Below are 13,047 nucleotides of genomic sequence, written 5' to 3'. Positions count from 1 at the left end.
TTTAAGATGTTCTCTTTAAAATTAATGTTACAGAAGCATTAATTGTTATGTTAAAAAAATGTGGAGATGTACAGTCCAAAATAACTAAGAAACTATTTAATTTTAAAGTTACTAATATAATAATAATAATAATAATAATAATAATAAACTCTCATATTAATACTACTTATCTGTAAAGTAGAAAAGGGTGAGTTAACCTCAGAATTTCTGGTGAAGTCTGTATGATCCTATAGATTTTGTGAGGACATTTTCCTAAACTATGTCACAAAATTACTTGTAGGTTTAAGAATGTCTTGGTTATAATGTTTCAAGTAACAAAGTATGCACAAAACCACCATTAATACTACAATTAATTCTGCTAATTATTACTTGTGTCCACTTACATATTTACCATAAAAATGAGTAATTTCACTAAATTTTTTTATCGTTTCTTTATACTGCATGTTGAGACAAGCAAAAAACTCATTTATTCAGTACTGGTAGTTAACACTATACGAGATCTGTTCAAAAAATACGCGGACTGACGTCATAAAACAAAATGTACTTTATTTAGAAGTTACAGGTCTGGGACCCCTTCAAAGTACTCTCTTCCCCAATGCACACACTTATCCCAACGGTGTTTCCACTTGTTGAAACAGTCCTGGTACGCTTCTTTTGTAATGTCCTCCAGCTCCTTCATCGCATTTGCCTTAATCTCGGGAATCGTCTCAAATCTTCTTCCTTTCAAGGGTCTTTTGAGTTTGGGGAACAAGAAAAAATCGCAAGGAGCAAGGTCAGGTGAGTAGGGGGGGGGGAAGAACAGTGATCGAGTGTTTGGCCAAAATCTCATGAGTTCTGAGGCACAAATTTCACAGCAACGTGGTGCATCTTCAATTTTTCGGTCAAAATCTCGTAACAAGATCCAACTGATATCCCACACTCTTCAGCAAGCTCCCTGACAGTCAGATGTCGATTTGCCCGCACCAGGGTGTTGATTTTGTCGGCGTGTGGGTCGTCAGTTGACGTGGAAGGACGTCCAGGATGCTCATTATCTTCAATGGACTGTCAACCATCCTTAAAATGTTCATGCCACTTGAAACATGCCGTACGCTTCATAGCAACATCACCGTAAGCCGTGTTAAGCATAGCAAAAGTTTCAGTCGCAGATTTTCCAAGTTTAACACAAAATTTCACAGCAAGTCGTTGCTCCTTCAGGTCATTCATTCTGAAATCTGCCAAACAAGAAAATCGCACTTCACTTAAAACCACGTAGCTAATACACAAATGAAGATATCTACAATCGGGAAATGGCGTCGTAATCAGCTGATCTGTGCAAACCTAGCGATACCAAGCGGATACCCCCTGGAACCAACTGGAGTCGCGCAATTCAAACAGTCTGCATATTTTTTGAACAGCCCTCGTAAAACAATACAATAATTTAAGGATTAAGTGATGACAGTTACTGTTGTTTTTTCTAGCTTAGCTACACATTGAATTTGAGATATTAAGGAAAAGCACTTTTCATCCATAAACAACTGTTTTTTGTTTAAGTTATACAAAAAGTACTTTACAGAATCATTCAAATATTGTTTAGAGAATAAAGGTATGTGAAACATTTACTAGTTGTCTTAAGTGACACTGAAAGAAGCGTGGACTAAAATTGGACAATACTGATATTTAGTTTGGATGTTAAATCATTATTTTTCTCTGGAGACTGGTTAATGTTAACCTTTTATTACTATTAAGTTTTTTTATGACCAAACATAGTTATGAGTGATTAAATTACTTATTCATGTGCTTTTCCAAAATTCTCTTTAAAATCAGATCTGAAAAGAAAGTGAAATATTTGGAAAAAGAAAAGCTAAAATAAATTCTAGAAATGCAGCTTTATGTAACCAGAATAAAGAACAGTGAACTTATAAGACTAAGTATTTATACAAAAACTAAAGTTTTACTGATTCAGGGCTCTCACTGAAATGAAGTCTGACTTAGAAGCAAATTCATGTTTCTAGACCAGTTAAGTTTGAAATGTTCTTCAACATGTGAAAGAATTCTAATGTGATTAAAGGCAGAAATTGAATAATTGAAATGAAATTCAATGGAGACTAACCACTTGCATAACTTGGCAAGTTATCGGAAGATTGATAGAACACAGATTTTAATTATTGTAACTTTGATAAACCAAGTTATTTTATATTTTAGAAAGAAAATGTAACATCTGTAGTTTCAAACATGAGATAAATTTGTATATTTTGAGAGAAGTATAAGAAGGTTTGCCAGATTTAAATATTTAAGAAAGATTGTTTGTATTCAAGCTGGTCATACAGTGCTGAAATGCGAGTTAGATTCATTGTCAGTTGTATTATTTGTGCAAATATACAAATACAATGGTATCTGTGAAAAATATTTCATTTAAATTTTGATACTAAGCATTATTTAGTATACTGTAAGACATTTACACGAGTTGATGCAAGATTCAGCAAACCAACTTCTTAACACAATGCTGGTGTGGTGGTTTAATTTGATCATGGTACTTGTATGTCTTTGCATTGGGTTTGAACCTGAGACCTGTCACATGCCAGACAAGTGCTACCAGCTGACTTAAATGGTTATCACTCTGGTATTTGATATTAGCTCACGTTTCTAATAACTCAAACCATTGCACTTTTCCTTTCCGATAAACAAGGCCTATGCATGAGCCTAATTTCAAGGTTATGGGTTGGCCACTGGTGTAAGTATGGTAAATTTATTTTTTCCAACTCATGAATATATATGTATAGTTTTTGCTGTAGATTTCAATCAAGACGTTACATATGAGGCTAGCACTTTCACAGTTGAGCTAAAGGATTAAACTTTTAATACTTGTTAGTAAGTAACTTTATAATAACTTACAATTCTTTGGAAAGAAAAATCAACATTAAATAAAATTAAAACTTTGTAGTTCTTATAATTTTTTTATTAGGTGTCATCTGCATTTAAAGCTGGTTTAGCCTAACATTGAAAGATTTACTTTGTTGAAATATTCAAAACTGCAGAAGAAAGTCTTTTTTTTTTCTTTCATGATCAAAAGTAGATTTTAAACTTTTGTAAAGATGTGTAAAAGGAATAATAAATGTATACTTAATATGTGATTAGAAATATTTCATATCTTCTAACCATGTGATAAAACATTTGTTACATAAAATCTGGTAAAAAGCATCCACTTGAAGTAGAAATCACAGGTTTGTCTTTTATGATAGGTTCATAAAGATCAGAAATTTTTATCAGTGTTTCATCATGTGAACGTTTTCAAAGTGTATGTATTAATGATACTGTTGAGTTACTTTTGGTATGGCAGTTCAATATCTTATGAAGTACAGAGTTAGTGTCAACCTCATATTTTACAGTTGATTGATAAATTTAGCTTATTTAAAATATTTTTGGATGGGTATGGTTCATGAAATTCTAAACTACTTTGGTGGTTATTCTTGAAAGGTGTAGAAAATGTTTTTATTCAGTTTTAAGAAGACTGACTTCAGAAACAGTAAATACAAACTAAAATTACATAATATTTCTCTTTCATATTCCAGTTGTTGAAGTGTTGTAAATTTATGAATTATTGTTGAAAGTGATTGACTGATTACTTTGAGCCAGTTTTTATGACTGACAAACTGATTACCAGTTATTAAGTTATTTAATTTGTATGTCTGTAGTTTTTAAGATAATAAAGTAAAATATATACAGTTTAATCAATTAAAAAAAAAAGACATTTCAATGCATATGGTTTTACTATATTTTAAAAACATTGCATTGTTTAAATACTTATTTTTCCACAATTTCAGAGGAGTTTGCACACAGGCTCCATGTTTCTGTATTATAATGGAGTACTGTCCATATGGGCAGCTTTATGATGCATTGAGGAATGGCCAAGAGGTTCCACCTACAACAGTGGTTGATTGGGGTAAGGAGATTGCTTCTGGAATGAATTATCTCCATTTACACAGAATCATTCATCGAGATCTGAAGTCCCCAAAGTAAGTGATTACTTAGCTATAATTATATTTCCTCTTGTGGTCATTTTAAATTATATTTTAATATTATTGTATCTTATATAGAGTTTTAAAATTAAACTATGCTGAATAGTAACTTATTTCTACATGTGTCAAAGCAGTTAGAAACAGATATAGAAAGCTTTCTCAAACAATTGTATTTTGATTTTTCAACATAACATTTCTAATGAGAAAAGAATTGATTTCAAAACTATGGAAACCTCAGAAAATTAGAAATGTTAAATATTTTCTAGGAAATATCCATTTTTATTATTAAGTTAAAAGCTTTTATAGTTCTCTGTGATAGCTGTTGATTTGAGAACCAAAATGTGCTCTCTTTTTTCAACAAAAAGTTGTTTTCTGGGTATTGAAAAACCAAAATCACCAAAATAAGTAAATCAATCTAACCCTTCTAGTACATATAACTGATATATTTGCAAGTCTGAATTTCTTTTGATTACTAAATTGATTTTAAAGTTATTTGGGGTACAGATAAAAACATAAAGAGCATTTTAAAACTGTTGAAAGGTCAGTAGTGTTTTTCCTTGAATTTGGTGAATAGATGATTAATAGAAATCTAGATTTTGATCAAACTGAGAAAATAATTCGTCTATAATATACCAGTGTTTAATATTCTTTCTTAAAAAGAGAAGAATTAAACAAAATCCACATTTTGAGGTAAAACATTAGTTTTTTTGTATCATTTTCCTTATAAAATGCAAATTAATTTTAACCTATTTATATTACATAAAATTTGTGTGTAGGTCAAGTGATGTTTTTACTCTCTCTTAAAAAATAAAACTGGGATAATGTTTTGAATGAGAACTGAATGTGCGAGAGAGTAATATTGAATATTCTATTTCATAGTGTTCTTATTAGTCTTAATGGTACACTGAAGATCTCAGATTTTGGAACATGTAGACAGTGGAATGAAATCAGCACAAGAATGTCATTTGCTGGTACAGTAGCTTGGATGGCTCCAGAAATTATTCGAAATGAACCCTGTTCAGAAAAGGTGGACATATGGTAAGTATTATTATTTTTTTAGTTAAGTAAAATATAGGTTATGAACTTATGAGTGATGGATATTAAGAATTTGAAAGTTTTTACATGACTATTAGCATAAAAAATATTTAGGTAATCTATATGCATTCAGTAATTTAATTTTAAAAAAATTATAGCAAATTAAGATGTTGAAAAATTATTCATTTCAGTGTATAGTATATATAATGTAATAAAAATGTACTAGGCACTACTCTTTACAAAAAAAAAAAATTATATTAATATTTGATTGGATAGGTTAATTCATTTTTCTTATGTTTAGTTGGTATGTAATTTAATATCATCCTGACTTATTAAACATAAAAATTAAAAGATTTATTAACACAAACTGTTTCTGATGTAATGATAATATTGAAAATATTGGTCTCTCTAAAATCTGTGTGGGTTTTACCTTTAGCAATGGATTATGTTAAGCTTGTATAATGAGTGGAATTGACTTGGTAAGAAAATTGTTAAAATAGTGCTTGTAGTTTGTGGTGACGAGAAACCCATTTGAAGTAACAATGTATCTCAAGATGGCTAGTATAGGTATTAAAACTTTTGTTAAAATAAAGTAGAGAACAATGTTTTGACCTTCTTAGGTCATCTTCAAGTTAATCTCTGTGTTACACATACATTAAACCTCGAAACATTTATTGTTTGGTATTTACAATAATTTTTACCAGAACTCGAATCTCGAACATAAGTTTTTTATGTCTTATATTAGTAATTTATATATGCTAATATAGTGGCTTTTCACAGCATATAAATGCACTGGTCTTTTAGATTATTTGTTAAAACCTTATATTTGGATTCGTGCTGAATTCCCAACTGTTGAACAATGCAATGCTACCACAAGTACACTAATTACTGAAGGAATGTGTTACAACCTTTTATAAGGAAGGATATATGTATAATAAGATTTTTAGGTTATCGTGACACTAAAGAACACTTTATGGAGAAAAAAGTCCTCACTGATCTTCCAGGAAGTTGGAAACAACAGGTTCAAGGCCACACCACAAGACAATCTGCAGCAATGCCTTTATCTCCTCGCTCTTTAACAAAATAATAAACACTTATTTAAATATGATGTATGCACACAGACCAAAAGTTCATAAGCTTTAATCCACATTTGAAAATCAGCTGCTGTTTTCTTTTCCCCATAAAAATTGCACAAAAAAACTGATATCATGGTAATACCATTTGGTCACATACCTGTTATGGCTTCTTATAGGGTATTAATGAAATATTGCACTTTTGGTCTGCCTCATTATGGTCTTTTTAGGCTATAAATTATGTAATATTGAGGATCTATAGAAAGTTTGTTAAAATGTATTGTCTAAAATGATCTTGCCATCCTTTCCAAAATTTTGTTACCGTGATAATTACGGTATTCAACAATATTGTATAATCATGACAAATGATGGGAGAAGCCATTCCATAAGCAGCATGAGACTTGAACTTCATTCTTATGAAATAAGATCAACTTCAATGACATTTTATTTTTGTATTCAGGGAGGATTTCAGTCCATTTAGTAATCTTAGCAACAAAATTTGCGTAATATACTCATCTTAAGTTATTTTACACTCATAAGTATGTTCTGCTCGTATAGAAATTTGAAAGAAATATTAAATCTATGTTAAAGCTGGAAAATTATTATATTAAAGTGTAATCTCATTGTAAACTTATTATTTTCAAGTGGTTGGTAAGGTATTACTAATTGATTATAAAATTTGGCATTTAACACCCTAATAGGAAACAAAGATCAGACCCAATCATGATTATAAATGAAATCATTTCTATATATATGTACCAAGTTAAATATTGGAAACAGAATCTTTGTTGAAAATAATTAACTCTGTGGTTCTTCAGGTCTTTTGGTGTGGTCTTATGGGAATTACTGACGTGTGAAACTCCATATAAAGATGTTGATTCTTCGGCTATCATCTGGGGTGTGGGTAACAACAGTCTTCATCTTCCCATTCCTAAAACATGTCCAGAAGGATTTAAACTGCTCATGAAACAGTGTTGGTAAGTAGAGATATTTGAGAAAACCAATTTCAGCAATAGGGTGCATTTGGCATAAAATATTTTACTTTGTGAAAAAAACATGTTTTTTGTGCTTTATACCTTGAGAGTTAAACATTTTTTCTAACATATCTAAGTAAGGATTAATAGAAATACTTGAAACATTTTAACAAATATACAACAGCGCTATGTAAGAATTAACAGAAATACTAGAAACATTATAACAAATACGAATGTGTTACAGGAGTGCCAAGCCTAGAAATCGACCATCATTTCGACACATCTTGATGCATCTTGACATAGCAGCAGTAGAAATCCTAAGTACACCAAAGGAAAAATACTTCAAAACACAGGTCAGATAAACAAAAAAAATGTTTTATTTAATGAAACTGCTAGCATTAGTAAAAATGTGGCTGTTAAAATAGTGAAATTTACCTCAGTCAGAACTGTGTTAGTTATGTTATCTTACAGAGTGGTTGAAAGTTATAAAAGGTCTCAAAATATTGGCTCAGAATGCAACTCAAATCAGGAAGTCTTTTGAAATACTGAAAGCCACTCTTACTGAGTTTGTTCTTTTGCTACCAACAAAACATATGATTCAAAATTTCCAAATGTCATTTATAATTTCCAGTGCACAAATTACTTACCCATAATTCTTCACTTACCTGTCACGTAACTTGTTGTGTAATTATCAGAGGATCTTACTTTTATCCAGAAGGGCTTTATGCTTGTATTCCAACAAAGTCATCATATATGGGCTGTGGGAGGTGGCACTTCTGTTTTCTCTTATCGTGATACCTTCTCTGACTAACTCTGATTCCTCTTCTGGACTCTTTGTTTTAACATTTCAATAACAGAATCTTTTTTTTAGGAAACCAGTATCATTGTTTATACCTTATAATGACTCATGCTTTACAAAATTTTCTCTATCCACATTAACAAATTAGTTTTTGCAGCAAATTCATCTTGTTTATCGTTATGCTCCCAACCATCTTAAGCAGGAATATAAGGTTACATCTCCTCAGATTCTTCACTTGGTTATTTTCATCTCTCTCTCTCTATCCTTTAGTGGATGGCATCTTACAAGATGAAAAGGACATGAATCTGAATTATTTTTAATATTTATCATCATCACATCATTGTACTTTCAATTTGAGGATTCTGTTTGCCATTTGTGTTTCTTGGGAGTTGTTATACATTTTTCCAACACTTGTTATTACCCATTTCCAGGATTTTTGGGATTGCAAATATTTTTGTTTTTCAAAACAATACAAAGCAAGAAAGGTAATAAAATGCAAAATCTATTTTTATAGGGATCCATACAGTCAAGGCACTTATATGTTCTTTAACCTTTGCTTTTATCTTGGGCAAACCAACACCTCTGTACTGGATTCTAGGAGATGACTGAGGTTGAGCAGTTGTTTGATTATGTAAAAATAAATCATTGCCTCTCCTTATGTTAGACTGTTTGTCTGGATTTGTCCAACTGGGAAACTTGTGTATGATATTTTTCTCAGTGTTTGTTCTAAACAAAATTTGACTTTTTATACTGAAGCTTGAGGGTGTGTGTGTGTGTGTTTTAGAAGCATACAAAGGGTGCTATCTTGTGGCTGATGATGCTTCAGAGGGTATCTTTCTCATCATCATGTGCACTTTGCATGACACTACAGATATTAGAAATGGGATTACCTTTTCTTTCTAAATGTCTCTTTTCCAAATTTGAATGGGGATCATCAAATTTTTAAATCTTTTTATTTATCCTTTGATGTTTCTGTTACACTTTGATAAAGTTGTTTGACTCCTCCTTAGGATTGCTTGGATCTTTGATTCTTACTGTGAACTCACTAATTTACCCAATGTGTGAATCACTGGAATTTTTTCATGCAGATAATGATGGGCTACAGTCCTTGGACTACATCCACTAGTGATATGTGACTGAGCTGGTCTTAAAACCTACCACTGTGGAAGCTACTGATAACCAGACCAAAATACACTTTTCTCGAATACCAAACAAATTCAGAAGTGCTTAGAGCACAAACGTTTAGGAATGAATGACCATTCTGTGTTGATGTGATTAATGAACTGCTTTTTATACTTTCCTGTATAAATAGTAAAAATATATAGAAAATCATATAAGGTATTTAACCATGTTTGTATTACTATTGTCAGTGACATGGTACTGATGTGGGTAACATCCTCTTTGCAGAGATTGGGTTCTTTAATTCTTTATGAGAAGATACAATATTTAGAACATATCCAGACAGCACAGTTTTTACATCTGAACAAAAAATGATGCATTTCTACCATGACAAAATTATTCATTCAAGATGATTCTCAAAACTTATTTGAAAAAAAACTGATCAACACGGTTAGCTCTACTGAGAATCTTTGGGATTAACATGAACATCACTGAGGTCGTCATTTGGTCATATCATTGCATCAACAATAAATCATACTTCTTAAGAAATGAGCTTCAACCAAACAAGACATTTCTTCATATTATAGAACCCAGGCTACTATAATGGTGAATGTTGAACAAATAAATAAGACACTCCATAATGGTGAGAGTTGTTCTTATCCAATATAAGTGCGATATATATCATTAGTACTTTCATACTGAAGTCTCTGCATTTATTACAGGGCATCATGGGCAAAAGAGATGCTCTATTGAGAAAATACCTGAGTGTTATTTAGGTCCAATCTTCTTATACGACTGATTGGCTCCACTTATTCTTTCTTTACTCCAGTTCCCTGAATAATTTTTCTGGTTGTGAATTGTACTCTGATTTAGCTACCTTTTGTGTAGTCTAGATTATCATCTTATCTTGTAATTTTAGTATTTTCCATTTTGTTCGTGTTTACCAGTTCTCATCTCCTTTTAAATGTTAATATTTTGGCTTTTGGTATTCCAGATGCAAGACTTTCTGAATTTTATATTTGTTAACTTAAAATGAATTTCAAAAAGTATTTACATCTGCAGTACTTTCTTATCTATAACTGGGGTTTCATGGTGGCTGAAACTTTCAGTAAAATCAAAATTATGATTGGAAATCAGAGCTTATTTAAGAACTAATACATGTGTAATAAGGTGTTCAAAAGATGAGAAAGTGAAATATTAAGTAACACTTGCTTTGCATTGTTTAAAGGACATTTAGAACATTTGAGTCTCATAGTTTGTTGATATACTAAGGCAAGCTCAATAAGAAAAGATTTCAGTATTTCAGAGGTAAGTAATGCTTTGAAATATTTTTATTTCACTTCAAGAAATCTTAAATTTTGTGAGCATAAAGAAATCTAGACCATTTTCTTTGATTAAATTGTACCTCCATGGAACAAAGTTCTACTTGTTTAGTTGAACAGTCCAGTCCACTTGACAAGAAGTTCCAAACGTTTCATTGGTGTGGATCTCTGTTGGTTCCACAGGTTCTCTTTATTCTAGTATTAGAAATGAATGACAGATTGTACCTGTAATATTGGAAAATACACTTAATGCAATCTCAAGTAGTAGTGTAACCAAAATTTTGTTGATTCTGGTTCAGATTATTGTATTTAATTAGGAAGTACAATTTTAATTGAATTGACCAAAATAAGTAATGTTTTGAAACTGTTTCAAAACTCTTATTAGAAAACTCAGTCAGCAACATCTTAAATCACTGTCAGCCATGTTGCTAAAGCAGAAATTTAGTGAATTGGTTTTTGGAAAAGAATAAAACGTGGGTTTCTGTTCCATACTGGTCAAGTGGAACATGTCAAGCCTGCTTACCTCATGAAGTTTTCTTCCTGTAATAACTTAGGAGTCACTAGGTACTGGCACATGGAGCCCATGCTCTGGTTCTGTTTGAAAATGTTACAAATCTCCAGTTAGTTTCTTGATAAATCAGAGTAGAACACCATAACCAATATCATGCTGAAAATTCACATGCCTATGGGTCCGAGCCCCAAATCTTTTAAGCATGTAGCGACAGCTCTGTCAAATAGTAATAGAAATAACTTTCTAGTTAAATATTGAATTTCTTGAATGATGATATAGTTTTGTGTAAGCAAGTTTACAATCACAGGCTAATCTCTTTCATTTAAGGATTATTTTGTTACACATGAAAAGTCATTTAAATATTTTTCAGAATGTTCTTGTCTTGACCATTAAGTTATGCTTCCTTTTCCAAAGATGATGTAAACACTTTGCCATCTTTCCTGAGTATTATAATTGTATGTTTAGATTTTAATTAAAAAAATATCATGCAGAATGAACATAATTTCATACTTAGGCTGAAATTAAATGAGAATGTTGTTATATCACTTCACTTAGTTTTAAGTTATCCAGCTAAATTTATAAGAATCCTTTATTAACCACTGCTAGGCTATTCTTTTATGCTAGAAAAGGATAATTAGAAAAGTATTTAATATAAAGGATTCACTAATATATGTAGATACATTATACTATAATAATATTTCTCTTACAACTGTAAGTTAGAAAAACTTTCTTCCCAAAAGTACCCAGTTTGCCATTAGCTAAAAGTGTTTTGATGTAAAGGGAGGTTAGGATGAAACGGGGATTACTCATTTGCACATTTTGTAAAAGGTTTTACGAGTAAGACTTATGTTTTTTATGATCAGGCTTCTTGGAAGGAAGAGATAAAGCAGTACATGAATGAAATAAAGCAAGAAGGAAATCATGTTTCTATTGTGGAGAAAGATCTGGTGCGAAGAAGAAGAGATGAATTACGACATGCTCAAGACATTCGTGAGCATTATGAACGTAAATTAGAACGTGCCAATAACCTGTATATGGAGTTGGCAGCTTGTTTATTGCAACTAGAACAGAGAGAAAGGGAACTTTTGAAGTAAGTATTGTGTAGGATTACTTAATTCTTGTAAACTCGAATACATGGGTTATATTAATGTTTAATTTATCTCTTAATTTAAATTTAATGAATTTAAAATCTGTTTCCCTACTGTGAAAGCTTCATTAGGAGTTCAATACAATGCCATTTTTTTAAGATTATTTATTTAATGGTGCATATCTGTAACCATCTTTATTTTGGTATTTCAAACTGTGCTAAAAATCTATTGCTTCTACAGAAAATATAATATTTATAAAGACTTACAATTACTTAGCAATGAAAATTACCTGTATTTCTTTAAATAGTATGAGAGAGAAATCAGTTAAAGAATAATTATAATGACATTTTTTATATGATTACATTATAGTAGAAAGAATTTCATACTTCTAATTTTTTTATGCATAGGCTCATGACTACTAAAGAGCTTAACTGTAAGCCTAGACTTTATACAGTACCAGCATGTGTTCACTTGTCATCTCATGTCATTATTTTATTAGTAATAGCATGAAAGTTAAAGGCTTTTACACGTGAAAAGTTTTCCTTGTTATTTACTTGTGTATACTATGTTACTGTTCTAAACTGAACAAAAGTTTAGTTTGTTTTCAAGTTTATAGAGGGTATTCCCTGTAATGAAATATAAATGTGTAAATGTCCCTTGAGTGCCTAAATGTTGCTGATTGTCTAATTATTGTTAATTGTAGCAATATAAGATAATCTTTCTTAAGTTTTAATAAGTCTTCAAGCACCTTTTCAAATGTACTAATAATGGCACAATTTAGTATAAAATGTATAACATCTGGACAAACTTTATTTCTTTCATATATAAAAATTTAGTACACAGATTTCATATACATTATCTAATCGTCATTAATGTATGTGTTGACATGTTGATTAACCTTTCTACAACAAACTGGAATTTTGATTATAAAATGGGTGGTGTAATAAAATATATATCATAAATAACTCTGCTCTTACATGTATAATACATCTTCTATCTTAAACTAACAAGTTTCATTTCATAAATTGCTAGATATGGGTAGGTAAGGGTGAGTGTGTCTTGATGTTTCTGAGATTTTTGAATTCCAAGGTGTCCCTTTCTTATATGTTGAAAACTTAATTAAAAAATTGG

At 30.9% G+C, this 13,047-nt stretch overlaps 1 protein-coding gene across 1 annotated transcript in view; it reads left to right on the top strand.

Moving 5' to 3' along the window:
* LOC143228326 (uncharacterized) overlaps positions 1 to 13,047 on the top strand; it is a 58,562-nt gene that overhangs the window by 24,714 nt on the left and 20,801 nt on the right. The window contains exons 6-10 of the mRNA XM_076459596.1: positions 3,801 to 3,992; positions 4,875 to 5,033; positions 6,922 to 7,080; positions 7,322 to 7,430; positions 11,692 to 11,918. Of these exons, the coding sequence (XP_076315711.1) occupies positions 3,801 to 3,992; positions 4,875 to 5,033; positions 6,922 to 7,080; positions 7,322 to 7,430; positions 11,692 to 11,918 (846 nt within the window). The remainder of the gene's footprint in view (positions 1 to 3,800; positions 3,993 to 4,874; positions 5,034 to 6,921; positions 7,081 to 7,321; positions 7,431 to 11,691; positions 11,919 to 13,047) is intronic.

This window comes from Tachypleus tridentatus, chromosome 10 (assembly GCF_004210375.1).
Source record: "Tachypleus tridentatus isolate NWPU-2018 chromosome 10, ASM421037v1, whole genome shotgun sequence".
Classification (NCBI taxonomy): domain Eukaryota; kingdom Metazoa; phylum Arthropoda; class Merostomata; order Xiphosura; family Limulidae; genus Tachypleus; species Tachypleus tridentatus.
The sequence above is the reverse complement of the archived record's forward strand: the minus strand, read 5'-3'. Positions and strand labels throughout refer to the sequence as shown.